General features: G+C 49.2%; 4 protein-coding genes across 6 annotated transcripts in view; 1 reads left to right on the forward strand and 3 right to left on the reverse strand.

The window, feature by feature from the left end:
- Nucleotides 1–1,771, reverse strand: part of LOC132999780 (RNA-binding protein 39-like) — an 11,192-nt gene extending 9,421 nt beyond the window's left edge. The window contains exons 1-4 of one of the 2 annotated variants that reach the window (XM_061069551.1): nt 1,712–1,771; nt 1,361–1,562; nt 579–633; nt 90–154 (exon numbers count right to left, since the gene is read on the reverse strand). In XM_061069551.1, the coding sequence (XP_060925534.1) occupies nt 90–95 (6 nt within the window). In that variant the 5' untranslated portion in view covers nt 96–154; nt 579–633; nt 1,361–1,562; nt 1,712–1,771. Of the gene's footprint in view, nt 1–89; nt 155–578; nt 639–1,360; nt 1,563–1,711 lie in introns of both variants that reach the window. The other variant, XM_061069550.1, reaches the window with a different exon arrangement.
- A 77-nt stretch (nt 1,772–1,848) lies between these two features.
- tsen2 (TSEN2 tRNA splicing endonuclease subunit) lies at nt 1,849–5,980 on the reverse strand. Its single transcript, XM_061069552.1, has 12 exons — nt 5,549–5,980; nt 4,110–4,176; nt 3,980–4,019; nt 3,712–3,882; nt 3,423–3,498; nt 3,276–3,350; nt 3,134–3,184; nt 2,748–2,892; nt 2,617–2,653; nt 2,252–2,363; nt 2,092–2,181; nt 1,849–2,002 (listed from the first exon to the last, which is right to left on the reverse strand). Exons 1-12 carry the CDS (start codon nt 5,717–5,719, stop codon nt 1,943–1,945), a joined length of 1,095 nt encoding a protein of 364 aa, XP_060925535.1. The 5' UTR covers nt 5,720–5,980; the 3' UTR covers nt 1,849–1,942.
- A 1,894-nt stretch (nt 5,981–7,874) lies between these two features.
- Nucleotides 7,875–11,138, reverse strand: LOC133000540 (MKRN2 opposite strand protein-like). The gene is made up of 4 exons (XM_061070487.1): nt 10,815–11,138; nt 10,629–10,678; nt 10,368–10,536; nt 7,875–9,428 (listed from the first exon to the last, which is right to left on the reverse strand). Exons 1-4 carry the CDS (start codon nt 11,015–11,017, stop codon nt 9,137–9,139), a joined length of 714 nt encoding a protein of 237 aa, XP_060926470.1. The 5' UTR covers nt 11,018–11,138; the 3' UTR covers nt 7,875–9,136.
- Nucleotides 11,139–11,184: 46 nt separating this feature from the next.
- mkrn2 (makorin, ring finger protein, 2) lies at nt 11,185–19,421 on the forward strand. 2 transcript variants are annotated; one of them, XM_061070485.1, is made up of 11 exons: nt 11,185–11,580; nt 11,897–12,033; nt 16,043–16,171; nt 16,291–16,424; nt 16,913–17,041; nt 17,127–17,302; nt 17,644–17,709; nt 17,800–17,948; nt 18,459–18,569; nt 18,813–18,957; nt 19,087–19,421. In XM_061070485.1, exons 2-11 carry the CDS (start codon nt 12,008–12,010, stop codon nt 19,252–19,254), a joined length of 1,233 nt encoding a protein of 410 aa, XP_060926468.1. In that variant the 5' UTR covers nt 11,185–11,580; nt 11,897–12,007; the 3' UTR covers nt 19,255–19,421. The 2 variants fall into 2 exon arrangements, with proteins under 2 accessions (XP_060926468.1, XP_060926469.1); XM_061070486.1 differs by having other exon boundaries at nt 11,185–11,546.
- Nucleotides 19,422–20,000: the final 579 nt, after the last annotated feature.

Below are 20,000 nucleotides of genomic sequence, written 5' to 3' on the forward strand. Positions count from 1 at the left end.
TGTTGCTCCTCGGGGGTTTGTGCCACACCCAGTTTTCAGTAACCATGGTAACCACAGTACAGCAATGCAAGATGGGGGCTTTTTACTACCTTCATGTTTGTGACAGATCACACTGGCATTCAGGGGAGTAGAGGTGAGAAATCGTTAGGCAAGTCTACAAAGAGAGATAGATGTGCATTTATTCATGACAGTCTGTGACGGAACGCCAGCATCATCATCACCATCATCATCAGCCTGACTCTACTGCTCAGAGGCAGTGAACAGAAACTGTGGCAGGTCCGGTTAGTTTGGTTATTGATCACGCCGTCACGGACCCACTGGTCAGTGAGAGTCAGGGGCGAGTCTGAGACCCGGTGGAGGAGCTGGTGAGTCTGTTCATCACACTGCTTCATCACGAGTGTCTGATCGGGGACCAGGAGACCTGCTGCAGGTGACCTGTGTGTGTGACTTGTACTGTTCTGAACTGTTCTGAACCATGTGACCAGGGAGTGAACATGATTGGTCCTCAGCTCTCGGAGGCGGAGTGTGGAGCAGTAGAGTCCGGCTGAGTCTCGGTAACAAACATGAGCGACACTCACCTTCCTGTACGGAGCCTCCAGCATCGCCTCGATGTCCAGGTCATCAGACATGCTGCTGCTCTACACAACACAACACACACACACACACACAGTTTAGTCTCATCACTAACAGAGCTTTCCTCGTGCAGTCACATTGATCCTCACTCAACTTGGATTGGCTGGTTCGGTCTGTGTGCGTCTCATGTTGTGTGTGGCAGGTGAACACAAAGTACACTTCAGTCCTGATAACTTGTGATTTGTGTGTGTTCATTGTGTAGAGAAGACACACACACATCCTGTCAGTGGCGTTAATAATCACAATGAGACGTTAAACATTGATAACTTAGAGTGGAGATGATTTAAAACGTCTCAACACTTCTGCACAGAACTGATCAGCAGATAAACTTCTGTCTGTTCCCTCGGCAGCTGATTGGTCAGTAAGAACTACTGACTGCAGTCACGTGGTTCATGTAAACACACCACGTGACCGGTCAGTCTGTATAGAGGGGGGGGGTCACACCTACACAGGTAACTGTACTCGTATGACATCATCAACTGTGGACCAAGCTCCACTGTTAGCTTAGCTGTTAGCTTCACTGGGTCGAACGCCCGGTAACGAGCGTGTGAAACACACCTGCGCTCTCCACAGCTAGCGGCTAGCAGCTAGCAGTTAGCAGCTAGCTGCTAGCAGCTAGCAGCTAGCCGTGCCGAGCGGGCCTCCCGCCACTTATCCCCGGTACCTGCCGGGTCCCCCCCCCCCAGCTCCGGGCTCGGGTCTGGGGGGGGGGCACAGAGACATTTACCTGGATCCTCAGCGGCTCCGGTGAAGTAACGTCGGTCTCTCCTCGTCTCCGCAGGACGTGAATCAGTTTTGTTAAGGACGCACACAGGAAGTCCTTCTTCTTCTTCGTCTTCTTCGTCTTCTTCTTCGAGCTCTTCCGGCGGCTCCCAGCCTGCTCAGTGCTGCCCCCTCTGGTTCCACATTAACACGCAGCTGTTCGACTCCTAATATCAATAAAGTTCTACTTAGCTCAGATCCACATATCAAGTTAATTGTGACTAATGTGAAAGAAATTCATGTATCCATGTAAAAGTACCACCCAAACAAAGTAAAGGTAATCTATTACATTCCATTCAGTAAAAGCAACTTTTACTTCTGGCTGTGGATTGGCTGGTTCGTCCAGGTGAGTGAAGTCTGGAGCTTCACCCCGTCTCCATGGTGACCACGAGACCACGCCCACTCACTGACCTGCTCAGTGACAGCTGCTGTCAATCAAACACAGACACACACTTTTCTCTTATTTCATTTTAATGATAAAAAACAACTACATGAAATCTGATTTCAGCTCCTCTCCTCGTGACCGCCATCATCTCCTTTCAGCCAATCAGATGTCTTCCTGCTCTGCCCGCTCCCTGGAGGAAACCCACCGGCTGATGATCACATGCTGTAGAAAAAAATAAGGTTATTCAACAGCCCTCGTGATTTCTGATTATTGCTCAAAGGACCAACGACTCTAAACTCTGTGTCTGTTACCTGAACCTTCAACCTCCTCAGACACTCGGGTGAGTCCAGCTCAGCCTCTGATTGGGCGGCTGGATGGATGACGTAACACAACATCAGCTCCTGTAAAACAAATCTTCATGGTCAAATAAAATCCAGGGTGAAGTCTGATCTGATGAAATCTGGTGGTTACCTTCGAAACATTGGCAGTGATCCTGTTGAGAGCGGCAAGAGAGCGCCACGAAAACGGACGCAATGCAGAGCCTATGAACGCATCGTCAACGCGCTCAATCACCACCGAGTAACTATGGGAGGGAGAGAGGGAGGGAGGGAGATAGAGAGAGAGAGAGAGAGAGAGAGAGAGAGAGAGAGAGAGAGAGAGAGAGAGAGAGAGCGACAGCGAGCGAGAGAGAGACAGAGAGGAGAGGAGGAGTTCAGAGAGAGGAGCGCTGCTGAAAATGATTGATTTTAAAATTACACGCATCAAAATAACCAGACAGCGTTAACCTGTGTGTGTGTGTGTGTGTGTGTGTGTGTGTGTGTGTGTGTGTGTGTTACCTTGCGTGGTAGAAAGGTGGACCCTTCCTGTACAACACTGAAAACAGAAAAGTAAAGTTATTTTTAAAATAAGACCAACAAACACAACTGAATGATTGTGTGTGTCTCAGTGTATTCATATTCTATCTTACTGAGGTCAACGCCATATTTGGCCCCGCCCCCTCCTTTAGGGACCCACCCCCTGCTGCGAAAATGATGATAGGCTGCGTACGAGCTGACGAAGTCAGGACGCAAGGATCGGAACTTCCTCCACAGCTGGATGATTGTTAGGGGCTCCTGACCAATCACAGGAGGACAAAAGGTGAGGTCATCTAATGAGAAACTCGGCTGCATTCGTCATAATAATCAGTTTCCTAACGACACGTCATCGATGAAAACATCACCGGAGAGAAACGTTCAAAACAAGAGGAGCTGCGAGGAGGAAAGAAAACCTGTGTTCTGTTTGAAATGTGCTTCTAAGAGAAGTTCAGTGTTAGGGTTAGTCTGTAGACCACAGTGATGAAGGTATGAAGCAGACCTGCAGCAGGTAGACCGACAGGCAGCCCACACTGTAGACCAGGAAGAAGGCCTGCAGACACACAGAGGGGGACAGGAGCATCAGATCTCTTTATGGATTCTCTGGTCACCACACCATCCGGTCACATGATCTGATGCGTTACCTCCTCCAGGCTGAGCTGCAGGAACTCGGACAGAGAGAACGGAGCCCGCCTGACCTCCCTGACCCCCCCGCCGACCTGCAGACACAAAGCAACACCTTGAGCGCTCTGTGAGTCCGTCAGTAGAAACGGGTTCAGATGAAGACTCACCTTGCTGTCGCAGACCAGGACAAAACCAGCACCTGGGCCCACAGGATCAGGGTCCGACTCTGGGTCCCGGGACGAGCTGGGATGGAGGTTCAGATGTTGTGGATCAACATGAAGACAAAGATCAGTTTAATGATTCTTTCAGACCTGAACTCCTGACCTTCTCCAGAGGGGCTGATGTGAGAACTCAAGTCTCCTGCAGCCCCTTCATAAAATGTCTGGGAAATGCCAGAAGATTTCACATGTATGAATGTTATAAGTAGTCTGGTGCCATGGAGGAGCATCACTCCACCTGCAGCTGGTCTTCAGGTCCGGCTCCACCCCTGACCTCCAGGTCTCCGCCCTCCTCACGTCCTCCATCTCTACAGGCTGAGAGAGCCTGGTCAGGATCTGACTGACAGCCTCATCATCCAATCCCTGGGCCAAGAGAGCTGCTCCCGCCCACTTTAGCATCTCATCATACCTGGAAGGGGTGGGGCCAGGACAGGATGGGAGTTCATCAAGACGACAGACAGGATGTGATGTCATCTTGTGAACAAACAGGATGTGATGTCACTGACCTGGACTCTGAGACGAGAGGTAGAAACGAACCCTCGTGTTCTGTGACAGAAACAGGAAGCAGCGAACTTAAGCGGTCAGCACTGATTGGACCAGACCAATGGTGATGTCACTGTATGGGTGTAGACTTACGCTCCCATTGGTCGAAGAGGCTGTGGTCTGGTCTCGCTCTCGACAAAATCCCTTTCCCAAAGTATCCCTGAGGAAAATAAAACCTGTTTTCAGATGAAACTTAGACACAAGTTCAACTTTACCAGTGAACTTAAAGGGAGAGTTCCCCCCCGACTGTGATCCTCCTCTGGAGGAAGATGACCTCGTCCATGGGAAGGTCGGGGCTAGAGGTCACTTGATGACATCACAGCAGCAGGATGTGGTCACTTGATGACATCACAGCAGCAGGATGTGGTCACTTGATGACATCACAGCAGCAGGATGTGGTCACTTGATGACATCACAGCAGCAGCTTGTGGTCACTTGATGACATCACAGCAGCAGGATGTGGTCACTTGATGACATCACAGCAGCAGGATGTGGTCACTTGATGACATCACAGCAGCAGGATGTGGTCACTTGATGACATCACAGCAGCAGCTTGTGGTCACTTGATGACATCACAGCAGCAGCTTGTGGTCACTTGATGACATCACAGCAGCAGCTTGTGGTCACTTGATGACATCACAGCAGCAGGTTATGTTTTATTACGTCTGAAGAATCAGTTTCTAGTTACTTCAGCTGTGATGGATTCTGCTGCAGCTGTCTCAACTCAGACCTGGTTTAGATGATGTGGATCAACTCAGACCTGGTTTAATGATGTGGATCAACTCAGACCTGGTTTAGATGATGTGGACTAACTCAGTCCTGGTTTAGATGATGTGGATCAACTCAGACCTGGTTTAGATGATGTGGACTAACTCAGTCCTGGTTTAGATGATGTGGATCAACTCAGTCCTGGTTTAGATGATGTGGATCAACTCAGACCTGGTTTAGATGATGTGGACTAACTCAGTCCTGGTTTAGATGATGTGGACTAACTCAGTCCTGGTTTAGATGATGTGGATCAACTCAGACCTGGTTTAATGATGTGGATTAACTCAGACCTGGTTTAGATAATGTGGATTAACTCAGACCTGGTTTAGATGATGTGGACTAACTCAGTCCTGGTTTAGATGATGTGGATCAACTCAGACCTGGTTTAGATAATGTGGATCAACTCAGACCTGGTTTAATGATGTGGATCAACTCAGACCTGGTTTAATGATGTGGATCAACTCAGACCTGGTTTAGATGATGTGGACTAACTCAGACCTGGTTTAATGATGTGGATCAACTCAGACCTGGTTTAATGATGTCGATCAACTCAGACCTGGTTTAATGATGTGGATCAACTCAGACCTGGTTTAATGATGTGGATCAACTCAGACCTGGTTTAGATGATGTGGACTAACTCAGACCTGGTTTAGATGATGTGGATCAACTCAGACCTGGTTTAGATGATGTGGACTAACTCAGACCTGGTTTAGATGATGTGGATCAACTCAGACCTGGTTAAGATGATGTGGACTAACTCAGACCTGGTTGTGGATCTTCTGGATGTGGTCCGGGTGGCAGACCAGGACGTGCAGGTTGAGGAGCTCCGCCCGGAGCTCGGTCCTCTCCCCCGGGCTGCGGCTCACCGGCAGCGGAGCCTCGTACTCCTCGTGCACCCGGGTCCGGCGCCGAGGAGCCCGGAACTCCGCCTGCATGTTGTCAGGAGCGGCTGGACCAGGAGCGGCTGGACCAGGAGCGGCTGGACCAGGAGCGGCTGGACCAGGAGCGGCTGGAAATTCTACTGGACCCGGACTGAGCAGATGTTGGTGCTGCTGAGAGACAGCTAGCTGTTCGCCTGTTAGCTTCTGCTCTAACTACTGTGCTAGCATGTTAGCTTCTGCTCTAATCACTCTGTTAGCATGTTAGCTTCTGCTCTAACCACTGTGTTAGCATGTTAGCTTCTGCTCTAATCACTATGTTAGCTGCTGCTCTAACTACTGTGTTAGCATGTTAGCTTCTGCTCTAATCACTCTGTTAGCATGTTAGCCGGTAAGAAGAGTTCCGGTCGGTTCAACTTTCCAGTCGACCTTGTTTTGCTATCGGACGCTGAGGTGTCACAGTATTAGTGTCCGGGCGAAATTGTGATCATGTTGTTTATGATCTTGTTCTCCTTCTTCTTTGTTTCCAAGGCGGCACACAAACTAACGTCAAAGGTGCATGCCGCCATCTACTGTACATGAGTGTAATTACACGACTTTATTGGCTTCTTTTATATTCGAGAAATTGGCTGTGGTGCATTTCTGTCTTTTACTCCTACTTCAAACAATCAAATTAATTTGTATAGTCCATATTCACAGGTCCCAGTTTGTCTCCTGGTCTTTAACAAGGTGAGACGTCCTCTGGTCTTCAACAAGAGTCAAACTACTGAGACCTGTAGCAGGTGCAGAAGGTAGAAACCTCAGAGACACGTGTGAGGACCCGTCTCCAGGAGACACGTGTGAGGACCCGTCTCCAGGAGACACGTGTGAGGACCCGTCTCCAGGAGACACGTGTGAGGACCCGTCTCCAGGAGACACGTGTGAGGACCCGTCTCCAGGAGACACATGTGAGGACCCGTCTCCAGGAGACACATGTGAGGACCCGTCTCCAGGAGACACATGTGAGGAACCGTCTCCCAGGACGGAGACACATGTGAGGACCCGTCTCCCAGGAGACACATGTGAGGACCCGTCTCCAGGAGACACATGTGAGGACCCGTCTCCAGGAGACACATGTGAGGACCCGTCTCCAGGACGGACAGGATTCCAGCAGATGTCCCGTGGAACAGAGGACATCAGAGCGATCAGAGTCTTTACAGCTTTGATTAGAATAAACAGTTTGAAGCAGAACTGAAGGTCAATGATCTAATGGATTATTGTCAGTAACGGTCGAGTCTCTGAGGAGACGTATTATATGTCAAGCAGTCTTGTTGTGATCATAGTCCACGATCATGATCCACCATCAAGATCAGATCCACTATCGTCCACAGTCCGCAGTCCGCCTCGGCCGCTGTCCACCATCATCTGATGCCAACACGACACAGAATCCACCGTTACGATCTCTGACACGCGAAAGGAAAGTTTTACTCTTCAACGTACAGGTGGTCTCTGCCTCCCGAGCTGAAAGTGGGAGATGATTCCACAGGAGAGGAGTGTGATGCTGAAGCTCTGGCTCCTCCTCCTCCTCCTCCTCCTCCTCCTCCTCCTCCTCCTCCTCCTCCTCCTCCTCCTCCTCCTCCTCCTCCTCCTCCTCCTCCTCTAGAGACTTTAGGGACGACAACCTGAATTCTGGGAGCTCAGGGATCTAGTGGTGATAAGGTTCTAACAGCTCCTTGAGGTATAATGGTGCCATATTATTAAGGGCCTTGAAGGTGAGGAGGATGATTTTAAATTCTATTCTAGATGTAACAGGAAGTCAGTGTAGTGAAGCTACCACAGGAGACATGTGGTGTCTGTCCCTGGTTGTCTTCAGGACACGTCCTGCAGCATTTTGGACAAACTGCAGAGTCTCTAACGACTTCCTGCTGGAGCCGGATAATTAGGAATTACAATAATCACGTCTGGATGGAACAAAGACCTGGACTCGTTCTTCTGAGTCTTTCTGAGACCTGATGTTTGAGATGATACTCAAGTGGAAGAAGGTGGTTCTAGAAACTTGTTTTAAGTGAATTAAAGGACAAATCAGGATCGAAGATCACCCCTAAGTTCCTGATGTTTCATTGGAAGCAAAGACGATGTCGTCTAGAGCAGCTTCATCATCAGATAATGTGTCTCTGAGGTGTTTAAGTATAATAACCTCCGTTTTATCTGAGTTTAATAAGAGACAATTGCAGGTCATCCAGGTTTTTATGTCCTTAATCAAATCAGTTAATTGATTACTTTGTTCAGGTTTAAATGACAAGTATAACTGGGTGTCATCAGCATAGCAGTGGAACTGTACAGAGTGTCCTGATACTGATTCCTAGTGGAAGCAGATATAATGAGAATAAAATTACTTCCTTTAATACTTCCCTGTGAATATAATAAAAGTAATAATTCTACTGTTTCACCTCTTTGTTAATGTCCCATGATTTCTTGCTGCTGCTTGACACACCATGCAGCCAGAATCCACCGTAGCTCAGTCATGGACATATACTGTATATATAAACACCACGCCCCCTGGTGGTGAACAGCTGCAGCTTCGAAGAGCTTCTCATTTATTTTCAAACGGTGACAGTAACAGTTAGGACACTCCTAGGGTTAGGGTTAGGGTTAGGGTTAGGGTGAGGGTTAGGGTTAGGGTTAGGGTTAGGGTTAGGGTTAGGGTGAGGGTTAGGGTTAGGGTTAGGCAGTGAGCCCCATGTGCTCTTCATGATGGAGGATTAGTCCCTGGCTGCAGACGTAGATCCAAACCAGAATATCTGTACAAACCCAGCTCAACCTGACAGCGCCTAACCGGTCCTGATGGGTCTGACTGGGTCCTAACTGGTCCTGATGGGTCTGACTGGGTCCTAACTGGTCCTGATGGGTCTGACTGGGTCTGTTGGGTCCTAACCGGTCCTGATGGGTCTGACTGGGTCCTAACTGGTCCTGATGGGTCTGACTGGGTCCTAACTGGTCCTGATGGGTCTGACTGGGTCTGTTGGGTCCTAACTGGTCCTGATGGGTCTGACTGGGTCCTAACTGGTCCTGATGGGTCTGACTGGGCCTGTTGGGTCCTAACTGGTCCTGATGGGTCTGACTGGGTCGGTTGGGTCCTAACTGGTCCTGATGGTTCTGACTGGGTCTGTTGGGTCCTAACTGGTCCTGATGGGTCTGTTGGGTCCTAACTGGTCCTGATGGGTCTGACTGGGTCTGTTGGGTCCTAACTGGTCCTGATGGGTCTGACTGGGTCTGTTGGGTCCTAACTGGTCCTGATGTGTCTGTTGGGTCCTAACTGGTCCTGCTGGGTCTGACTGGGTCTGTTGGGTCCTAACTGGTCCTGATGGGTCTGACTGGGTCTGTTGGGTCCTAACTGGTCCTGCTGGGTCTGACAGGCTCAGGTCGGGTGTCCACACTCTAACCGACAGACCAACCCTCAGTCCATCAGTGTCTGACTCAGATGTATCCCTCACATTACTGGTACTGAAAAGAGTTATCAGATGACTGCCCAGCACAGGTGGGGACATCCTCCTGTCTGTCCTCCTGTCTGTCCTCCTGTCTGTCTGGCTTTCTGTCTACCACGTAGTACTGGTGTTTCTGGATGTGTTGGTACAACGTGGTGAATTTTGAGACTCTCTTCATCTTCGGCAGGATGTAGGTGTGAGTGAACGTCTCTCTGGTCATGGAGCTCCGCCCCTCCACGGCCAGGACGCTGTTCACGAAGCCGAGACAGAAGCTGAAGCAGTTATGGTCGTCCTCGTTGAACCTAGACAGAGAGAAGTGTAAGCTGTACCAGGTGTGAGATGTTCCTGTACCAGGTGTGAGATGTTCCTGTACCAGGTGTGAGATGTACCTGTACCAGGTGTGAGATGTACCTGTACCAGGTGTGAGATGTACCAGGTGTGAGATGTTCCTGTACCAGGTGTAAGCTGTACCAGGTGTGAGATGTTCCTGTACCAGGTGTGAGATGTTCCTGTACCAGGTGTGAGATGTACCTGTACCAGGTGTGAGATGTACCTGTACCAGGTGTGAGATGTACCAGGTGTGAGATGTTCCTGTACCAGGTGTGAGGTGAATCAGGTGTGAGATGTACCTGTAGCACGTGTGAGATGTTCCTGTACCAGGTGTGAGATGTTCCTGTACCAGGTGTGAGATGTACCTGTACCAGGTGTGAGATGTACCAGGTGTGAGATGTTCCTGTACCAGGTGTGAGATGTTCCTGTACCAGGTGTGAGATGTTCCTGTACCAAGTGTGAGATGTACCTGTGCCAGGTGTGAGATGTTCCTGTACCAAGTGTGAGATGTACCTGTGCCAGGTGTGAGATGTTCCTGTACCAGGTGTGAGATGTTCCTGTACCAGGTGTGAGATGTTCCAGGTGTGAGAGGTACCTGTGCCAGGTGTGAGATGTTCCTGTACCAAGTGTGAGATGTTCCTGTACCAGGTGTGAGATGTTCCAGGTGTGAGAGGTACCTGTGCCAGGTGTGAGATGTACCTGTGCCAGGTGTGAGATGTTCCTGTACCAGGTGTGAGATGTTCCTGTACCAGGTGTGAGATGTTCCAGGTGTGAGAGGTACCTGTGCCAGGTGTGAGATGTACCAGGTGTGAGATGTTCCAGGTGTGATATGTTCCTGTACCAGGTGTGAGATGTACCAGGTGTGAGATGTTCCAGGTGTGAGATGTTCCTGTACCAGGTGTGAGATGTACCTGTGCCATGCAGGGTCCCACATGGGTCCACCAGAGAAGTGGTCCAGGTACTGGTCCCACTGAGCCAGCAGGTGGTACATGTCAGGTCGGACCAGAGGAACACTGACGCAGTGCTCCCACCCACTCTGGTCCCTATGCACCCCGCCCTGAGTGTAGTTATACACAACTCCTACACACACACAGACACACACACACAGACACACACAGAGTCACTACACAGTGTTCAGAGGTCACCTAACGGCAGGTCAGACTCACAGTTACCTTTCGAGTTGGAGATGCCTGTGTGCAGATCCGAAGTCCCATCGAAGTCTCTGAGAAGAAACCAGAGGAACACGCACTCTATATTAAACTGGTTTAAATGAGTTTATACTGGTTTGAACCGAATTAAACTGGTTGGTCATATTCTCCTTGGCTGGAGCAGACGGGTTGGACCTGAGGACTGGGTACCTGTTCGGGTTGTCCTGTGCAGGTGTGACCAGCAGGGAGCAGCAGCGCTCATGTCCGTTGGTGAAGGGGGAGGGGAGGCTCACTGGCGCCTCCTGCAGGCGTCTCCCCTCCAGCTCCTCTCCACAGCCCGGACACTCGTCCGGCAGCGAGAAGCAGAAGATGACCTTCTGACAGTGACTCAGCTGGATCACGCTGCGCTCCATCTCCTCCTCCTCTCACTCCTCCTCCTCTTCTTCCTCCTCTCACTCCTCTTCCTCTCACTCCCCCTCTTACTCCTCCTCTTCCTCCTCCTCTCACTCCTCTTCCTCTGACTCCTTCTGTCGCTCCTCTTCCTCCTCCTCTCACTCCTCTTCCTCTCACTCCTCTTACTCCTCCTCTTCCTCGGACTTCTTCTGACACTCCTCTTCCTCCTCCTCTTCCTCCTCTGTCCTTAACTTGTCTCTTCCGGCCTCAGCTCCCCCTTAAAATCCTCTTTTCATTGCTTGTTTTTCTCGAGCAGTTTCTTGTCTTTCTTCTTCTCCGTCGGACTGTTTTTCTTCAGGTTCTTCTGTGTGTCACCTGGTTGCTAGGTGACAGCCTGTTGACACCACAGCTCCAGCCTATCACGGTGCAGCTGCTGTAAGGCAGACGTCATGTGACCTGGCTCACCTGTAGTTTCTGAAGAGGTGACCTTTGTACCATGTTGGCTGCGTCGTCATGGAAACAGCTCAGTCAATGATCTTGTGACCGGATGTAGGTCCACATGTTTTCCATCTCACCTGTCAGAGTGAGTGTGTGTGTTTGTGTGTTTGTGCGTCTATGCGTTTCTACATCTGTACCTGTTGGATTGAAAATAAATAAAAGAGGAGTAAGTTGTCCCTGTGCATCCTTTAATGATATCATTAAAGGATGCACAGGGTGATGCAGTTTGTATATATATATATATATATATATATATATATATATATATATATATATATATATATATATATATATATATATATGCAAACTGAAGTAAAAGTACAAAGTGGAGTACTGAAGTGCAATATATATATATATATATTTACAGATTGAAGTAAAAGTACATAATTGTATTCACACAGAGCTCATAGGAACCTTCCTGCTGTGACTGCGGTTGTCAGTCGGAACAGTTTGAACGGGACACCGTAGCGACAACTCTGAAGCAGCCGCTTAGCTGAAGCTCCGCGAGGAAGATGAGCACCAAACAGGTGACCTGCAGGTGAGCCTGTCTGTCTGCCGCTCTCCTGTCTGTCCCTCTCCTGTCTGTCTGTCGCTCACCTGTCTGTCGTGCCCCTGGCTCTGACTCTCGCGCTGTTTCTGACCGAGATCTCGGCGGACCGTTAGCATCGTGATGTTTTTAGCTGTTAGCACGGTAAACCCCCACTGAGTAAAGTGTCCGAGGCCCTGGGTGACCTGTCTGTCCCTCTACCTGTCTGTCTCTCTACCGGTCTGTCTGTCAGGTGTGCGTCTATCTATAGTTTTGAGGCAAATGTTGGTTCAATACCATCGTTGTGAGGACATTTTGTCTGGTCCTCGAAAATTGGGTTTTTGAGGGTTAAGCCTTGCTTTTAGGTTTAGAATTAGATTTAGGTTATTGTTAGGATTATGTTTAGTTTAGGATTAGAACTAGATTATGGTTATGGTTAGAAACATGTTTACGTTAAGATTAGGGTTAGGACTAGGTTATGGTTAGAAACATGTTTACGTTAAGATTAGGGTTAGGACTAGGTTATGTTTAGAATCAGGTTTAGTTTAGGGTTAGAACTAGGTTAGGGTTTTAATCAGGTTTACATTAAGATTAGGATTAGGACTAGGTTATGGTTAGAATCAGGTTTAGATTAGGACTAGGTTAGGGTTAGGATTAGTTTAGGTTAGGGTTAGGACTAGGTTATGGTTATGGTTAGAATCAGGTTTAGGTTAGGGTTAGGACTAGGTTATGGTTATGGTTAGGAACATGTTTACGTTAAGATTAGGATTAGGACTAGGTTATGGTTAGAATCAGGTTTAGATTAGGACTAGGTTATGGTTAGGATTAGTTTAGGGTTAGGGTAGAACTAGGTTTAGAGAGACTTGCGTGTGTTTAAAATGTATCTGTAACTTCTCTCATCAGTTATTTAACAATTAAAGTGTTGATAATTGTGAGTCTTAATGTTAGGGTTAGTGTTAAAGTTAGGGTTAGGGTTAATGTTAGGGTTCGGGTTAATGTTAGGGTTAGGGTTAATGTTAGGGTTCGGGTTAGGGTTAATGTTAGGGTTAGGGTTAATGTTAGGGTTAGTGTTAGGGTTCGGGTTAGGGTTAATGTTAGGGTTCGGGTTAGGGTTCGGGTTAGGGTTAATGTTAGGGTTCGGGTTGGGGTTAATGTTAGGGTTCGGGTTAGGGTTAATGTTAGGGTTCGGGTTAATGTTAGGGTTAATGTTAGGGTTAGTGTTAGGGTTAATGTTAGGGTTAGTGTTAGGGTTCGGGTTGGGGTTAATGTTAGGGTTAGGGTTAATGTTAGGGTTCGGGTTAGGGTTAGTGTTAGGGTTCGGGTTAGGGTTAATGTTAGGGTTAGGGTTAATGTTAGGGTTCGGGTTAATGTTAGGGTTCGGGTTAGGGTTAATGTTAGGGTTAGGGTTAATGTTAGGGTTAATGTTAGGGTTAGTGTTAGGGTTAATGTTAGGGTTAGTGTTAGGGTTCGGGTTGGGGTTAGGGTTAATGTTAGGGTTCGGGTTAATGTTAGGGTTAATGTTAGGGTTCGGGTTAATGTTAGGGTTAGGGTTTATGTTAATGTTATGGTTCGGGTTAGCACAAGCAGGTGATGTGAGATTCTCGGGTTGTTCAGAAGATCAAACGGCTTCAAAGACACAAGCGGCTTCTGACGTTCAGATGAGTCCTGACGGCTCCTTGTGAAGGTTGATGTGTTTAGGAGGCGCTTCAAGAATTTACAGACCGGAGACCAGAAACCCGTAGACCAGAAACCATGGACAAGAAACCATAGACCAAAAGCCATACACCAAAAACCGTAGACCAAAAACCATAGACCAGAAACCATAGACCAGAAACCATAGACCAGAAACCGTTGACCCAAAAACCATAGACCAGAAACCATATACCAAAAACCATAGACCAGAAACCATAGACCAGAAACCGTAGACCAAAAACCGTAGACCAGAAACCGTAGACCAAAAACTCGTAGACCAGAAACCCGTAGACCAGAAACCCGTAGACCAAAAACCATAGACCAAAAACCCAGAGGCCAGAAACCGTAGTCCAAAAACCATAGACAAAAAACCGTAGACCAGAAACCCGTAGACCAGAAACCATAGACAAGAAACCATAGACCAAAAGCCATACACCAAAAACCGTAGACCAAAAACCATAGACCAGAAACCATAGACCAGAAACCATAGACCAGAAACCGTTGACCCAAAAACCATAGACCAGAAACCATATACCAAAAACCATAGACCAGAAACCATAGACCAGAAACCGTAGACCAAAAACCGTAGACCAGAAACCGTAGACCAAAAACTCGTGGACCAGAAACCCGTAGACCAGAAACCCGTAGACCAAAAACCATAGACCAAAAACCCAGAGGCCAGAAACCGTAGTCCAAAAACCATAGACAAAAAACCGTAGACCAGGAACCCGTAGACCAGAAACCCATAGACCAAAAAACCATAGACCAAAAAACCATAGACCAAAAACCCGTAGACCAAAAACCCATAGACCAAAACCCGTAGACCAAAAACCCATAGACCAAAACCCGTAGACTAAAAACCCGTAGACCAAAACCCATAGACCAAAAACCCGTAGACCAAAAACCCATAGACCAAAAAGCCGTAGACCAAAACCCGCAGATCAAAAAGCCGTAGACTAAAACCCGCAGATCAAAAAGCCGTAGACCAAAAAGCCGTAGACCAAAAACCCAGAGGCCAGAATCTCCAGTGTTTCTCCTACCATTATATTAGCGCCCCCCCCTTTTTTTTTTAATAAAGCGCCAGATCTCAACACGTGTGTGTGTGTGTCTCAGGTACTTCCTCCACGGTGTGTGTGTGTGTTTCAGGTACTTCCTCCAGTGTGTGTGTGTGATACAGGTACTTCCTCCACGGTGTGTGTGTGTGTCTCAGGTACTTCCTCCAGTGTGTGTGTGTGTGTGTGTTTCAGGTACTTCCTCCAGTGTGTGTGTGTGTGTGTCTCAGGTACTTCCTCCAGTGTGTGTGTGTGTGTTACAGATACTTCCTCCAGTGTGTGTGTGTGTGTGTTTCAGGTACTTCCTCCAGTGTGTGTGTGTGTGTTACAGGTACTTCCTCTAGTGTGTGTGTGTCTCAGGTACTTCCTCCAGTGTGTGTGTGTGTGTTACAGGTACTTCCTCCAGTGTGTGTGTGTGTGTCTCAGGTACTTCCTCCAGTGTGTGTGTCTGTGTGTTACAGGTACTTCCTCCACGGTGTGTGTGTGTGTGTGTTTCAGGTACTTCCTCCAGTGTGTGTGTCTGTGTGTTTCAGGTACTTCCTCCACGGGGTGTGTCTGTGTGTTACAGGTACTTCCTCCACGGTGTGTGTCTGTGTGTTACAGGTACTTCCTCCACGGTGTGTCTGTGTGTTACAGGTACTTCCTCCACGGTGTGTGTGTGTGTGTGTTTCAGGTACTTCCTCCAGTGTGTGTGTCTGTGTGTCTCAGGTACTTCCTCCACGGTGTGTGTGTGTGTGTTTCAGGTACTTCCTCCACGGTGTGTGTGTGTGTTTCAGGTACTTCCTCCAGTGTGTGTGTGTGATACAGGTACTTCCTCCATGGTGTGTGTGTGTGTTTCAGGTACTTCCTCCAGTGTGTGTGTGTGTGTGTGTCTTTCAGGTACTTCCTCCAGTGTGTGTGTGTGTGTGTTACAGGTACTTCCTCTAGTGTGTGTGTGTGTCTCAGGTACTTCCTCCAGTGTGTGTCTGTGTGTTACAGGTACTTCCTCCAGTGTGTGTCCGTGTGTTACAGGTACTTCCTCCAGTGTGTGTGTGTGTGTCTCAGGTACTTCCTCCAGTGTGTGTGTCTGTGTGTTACAGGTACTTCCTCCAGTGTGTGTGTGTGTGTTACAGGTACTTCCTCTAGTGTGTGTGTGTCTCAGGTACTTCCTCCAGTGTGTGTGTCTGTGTGTCTCAGGTACTTCCTCCAGTGTGTGTCCGTGTGTTACAGGTACTTCCTCCAGTGTGTGTGTGTGTGTCTCAGGTACTTCCTCCAGTGTGTGTGTCTGTGTGTTACAGGTACTTCCTCCACGGGGTGTGCAGGGAGGGAAGCCGCTGCTTGTTCTCTCATGACCTGAGCAACAGTAAACCATCGACCATCTGCAAGTTCTACCTGAGAGGAACCTGCGCCTACGGAGAACGCTGCAGGTAACACACACACACACACACACACACACACACACACACACACACACACACACACACACACACACACACACACACACACACACACACACACACACAGTTACATCACTTCCTGTGTGCAGGTATGATCACATCAAGCCCTCCTTCAGAGGTGGAGGGGGAGGAGCTGCAGAGGATCAGGCAGGTGGAGGAGGAGCTGGAGGCGGAGCTTCAGTCAGAGGTGGAGTGAAGAAGAACGTTGTCCTGAGAGACGGAGGTGATGAACTTTACTCATGTCCTCACACACACATGTCCTCACACACACACATGTCCTCACACACACACACACACATGTCCTTACACACACACTCCTGTCCTCACACACACACACACATGTCCACACTCTACTGTCCTCACACACACACACATGTCCTCACACACACACATGTCCTCACACACACTCCTGTCCTCACACACACACACATGTCCACACACTACTGTCCTCACACACACACTCCTGTCCTCACACACCTGTCTGTCCCTCAGCTCTGGGTGTAGACCGGAGCTGAGGGACAGACCTGTCCTCACACACCTGTCTGTCCCTCAGCTCTGGGTGTAGACCGGAGCTGAGGGACAGACCTGTCCTCACACACACTCCTGTCCTCACACACCTGTCTGTCCCTCAGCTCTGGGTGTAGACCGGAGCTGAGGGACAGACCTGTCCTCACACACACTCCTGTCCTCACACACCTGTCTGTCCCTCAGCTCTGGGTGTAGACCGGAGCTTCCTGGGTCCTCAGGACAGTTTGTGGTCAGACGCCTCGGCGGCGGCAGCTCCTCAGACGTATGTGGACGCCATCAGGACAGGTTTGGACGGATCTGTGCCGGAGCAAGGTGAGACACACAACGTCCACGTCAATCAGTGTCACATGATGAGACTTTCTAGTGTTGAGTTGTGATGTTTATCTTTGCTCATTAGCCACTCCCCCAGTGGGTGGGACTTCCCAGGACCTCCCCCAGCTGTGTCCCTACACTGCTGCTGGACACTGTTACTATGAAGACAAATGTACGTATCTTCATGGTGACCTGTGTGACATATGTGGGCTGCAGGTGCTCCACCCCCATGACCCCGAGCAGAGGAGAGCGCATGAGAAGGTGAGCAGCCGGGCGTCAAATACTCAAACTTTATTGATTATATAACTACATCGATTACAGTCACTTGACTTAATGGATGAGGTCTCTCTGCCTGTCTGTCTGTCTGCCTGTCTGTCTGTCTCTCTCTGCCTGTCTGTCTGTCTGTCTGTCTCTCTCTCTCTGTCTCTCTCTTTCTGTCTGTCTGTCTGTCTCTCTCTCTCTACCTGCCTGTCTGTCTGTCTGTCTGTCTCTCTCTCTCTGTCTGTCTCTCTGCCTACCTCACTGTCTGTCTCTGTCTCTGTCTCTGTCTGTCTGTCTGTCTGTCTGTCTCTCTCTCTGTCTCTCTGTCTCTCTGTCTGCAGATGTGTCTCCTGGCCTTTGAGACAGACATGGAGAAGGCGTTTGCAGCTCAGCGCAGTCAGGACAAGGTGAGTCCCTGACGACTGTTGTTAAGGCGACAGTGACAGTAACTGTTGTTTAGTTGTTTATCGTTGTTGTTTGTTGTCCTTGTTGTTCAGGTGTGTTCCATCTGCATGGAGGTGGTAGTACAGAAGGCCAACCCGTCAGAACGCAGGTTCGGGATTCTGTCGTCCTGCTGTCACACCTTCTGTCTGACCTGCATCAGGAAGTGGCGCTGCACCAGAAACTTCAGCAACGTCATCATCAAGTAAGAGTCCGGATCTAACAAGACCAGATCCTGGATCAGAGTCTGAGAGTCTGGAACATGGGCAGTCTTAAACAGTCTCTCTGTCTCAGGTGTCAGGTCTCAGGTCTCATGTCTCAGGTCTCAGGTCTCAGGACTCAGGACTCAGGACTCAGGACTCAGGACTCAGGACTCAGGTCTCAGGACTCAGGATTCAGGTCTCAGGTCTCAGGACTCAGGTCTCAGGACTCAGGACTCAGGTCTCAGGTCTCAGGACTCAGGACTCAGGACTCAGGTCTCAGGACTCAGGTCTCAGGTCTCAGGTCTCAGGACTCAGGTCTCAGGACTCATGTCTCTGGTCTCTGGTCTCTGGTCTATGGTCTCAGGTCTCAGGTCTCAGGTCTCTGGTCTCTGGTCTCTGGTCTCTGGTCTATGGTCTATGGTCTCAGGTCTCTGGTCTCAGGTCTCAGGTCTCTGGTCTCTGGTCTCTGGTCTCTGGTCTCATGTCTCATGTCTCATGTCTCTCTGTCTCAGGTCGTGTCCCGAGTGTCGGGTGGTCTCAGAGTTCGTCATCCCGTCTGTCTACTGGGTGGAGGACCAGGAGGACAAAGACCACCTCATAGACCTCTTCAAGTCTGGAGTCAGGTGAGCCACCTGTTGAATTATAAACTTGGAGGTCAACAGATATAATTTCAAACTAATATTGTTGTTATTATTGTCATATTAATGTCTTATTACATTTAAATGAATTCAATTAAGTGAATTGTTTGAATATTAATTAAAAAGATGTGAACATGTGTGAACATCATTTGACGTTTACAACTCTTTACTTTGAACACATAAAACCATGTGTTGAGATGTCGACCTTTGACCTCTGTGTTTCCGCAGTAAGAAGGCCTGTAAGTACTTCGACCAGGGGCGTGGCTCCTGTCCGTTCGGAGGGAAGTGTTTGTATCTTCACGCCTTCCAGGACGGAACCCGAGCCGAACCCGAGGCGCCGCGGAAACAGCTGAGCTCCGAGGGGAACGTCCGGGTAGGATCCACAGCCGCCATTTTGATTCAGAGTTGTAGTCCATCAGCTCAGTGCTGCTGGGTTTTGTAGTTCATGAACATGTGTGTGTTTGTTTTGTAGTTCATGAACATGTGTGTGTTTGTTTTGTAGTTCATGAACAGCGTCCGTCTGTGGGACTTCATCGAGGAGCGCGAGCAGCGCTCCGGCCCGCCCCTGCCGTCCCTTGATGATGACATCACAGAGCTGCGAGAGCTCTTCATGCAGATGTCAGGTCCGAGTCAGGAGGGGCCCGAGACCCCACCCCCGACAGACCAGTAGAGACCAGACCGGTCTGAATTGAGTCCTCGGGTCGCCGTGGTAACCATCTGAGGGAGGGTCCACGGCCTTGTTTAGTCATGAAATATTAAATGATGTGATCCAGTCTGTGTCAATCATGATTTTATTTAACATGTAAATAAGTGAATACAGAACATGTGACATCCTCAGGTAGTGTTGTTCTTTTACACACAGACGCACACACACACACACAAACACCCACAGACACACAAACATGATCATGATGGTCACATGATGAGACCATCCAGCTCTCAGTGGCCTGATGGTTCCCCCTAGTGGCCAAACACATGAACAGCCTGCGCCCTGTGACTTAGGGTTAGGGTTGAAACCAGCTACCTGCCTCCGCCTGGTCGTGCTGCCAGAGCTCCAGGGTCTATGAGCAAGGTGGGTCCGGGTCTATGAGCAAGGTGGGTCCGGGTCTATGAGCAAGGTGGGTCAGGGTCTATGAGCAAGGTGGGTCGTGAGGGCGAGTCATCTGGGACTCTGACCCTGAGACCCCCCCCCCCCTTGGGTTATCTGTGGGGGACATTCAGGCATCGGTGTCATCAGCTGTTGAGAGAGCCAGGTAGAGGACCAGTTAGAGGACCAGGTAGAGGACCAGGTAAAGGACCAGGTAGAGAACCAGTTAGAGGACCAGGTAGAGGACCAGGTAGAGAACCAGGTAGAGGACCAGGTAGAGGACCAGGTAGAGAACCAGGCAGAGGACTAGGTAGAGAACCAGGTAGAGA

This window comes from Limanda limanda, chromosome 4 (genome assembly GCF_963576545.1).
Source record: "Limanda limanda chromosome 4, fLimLim1.1, whole genome shotgun sequence".
NCBI lineage: Eukaryota > Metazoa > Chordata > Actinopteri > Pleuronectiformes > Pleuronectidae > Limanda > Limanda limanda.

What these genes read in the sequence shown, in the direction of transcription:
- tsen2 (XM_061069552.1), bottom strand. Translation starts at nt 5,719, where the DNA reads ATGCAGGCGGAGTTCCGGGCTCCTCGGCGCCGGACCCGGGTGCACGAG. An exon ending in GACCTGAAGACCAGCTGCAG is followed by an intron (nt 3,499 to 3,711) that starts GTGGAGTGATGC and finishes CCTCCATCCCAG; the next exon opens with CTCGTCCCGGGACCCAGAGT. An exon ending in TGAGGAGGTTGAAGGTTCAG is followed by an intron (nt 2,003 to 2,091) that starts GTAACAGACACA and finishes TTTTTTCTACAG; the next exon opens with CATGTGATCATCAGCCGGTG.
- LOC133000540 (XM_061070487.1), bottom strand. Translation starts at nt 11,017, where the DNA reads ATGGAGCGCAGCGTGATCCAGCTGAGTCACTGTCAGAAGGTCATCTTC. An exon ending in AGGCATCTCCAACTCGAAAG is followed by an intron (nt 10,537 to 10,628) that starts GTAACTGTGAGT and finishes GTGTGTGTGTAG; the next exon opens with GAGTTGTGTATAACTACACT. An exon ending in TGGGACCCTGCATGGCACAG is followed by an intron (nt 9,429 to 10,367) that starts GTACATCTCACA and finishes CTCTCTGTCTAG; the next exon opens with GTTCAACGAGGACGACCATA.
- mkrn2 (XM_061070485.1), top strand. Translation starts at nt 12,008, where the DNA reads ATGAGCACCAAACAGGTGACCTGCAG. An exon ending in TTCAGCAACGTCATCATCAA is followed by an intron (nt 17,949 to 18,458) that starts GTAAGAGTCCGG and finishes TCTCTGTCTCAG; the next exon opens with GTCGTGTCCCGAGTGTCGGG. An exon ending in CTCTTCAAGTCTGGAGTCAG is followed by an intron (nt 18,570 to 18,812) that starts GTGAGCCACCTG and finishes GTGTTTCCGCAG; the next exon opens with TAAGAAGGCCTGTAAGTACT.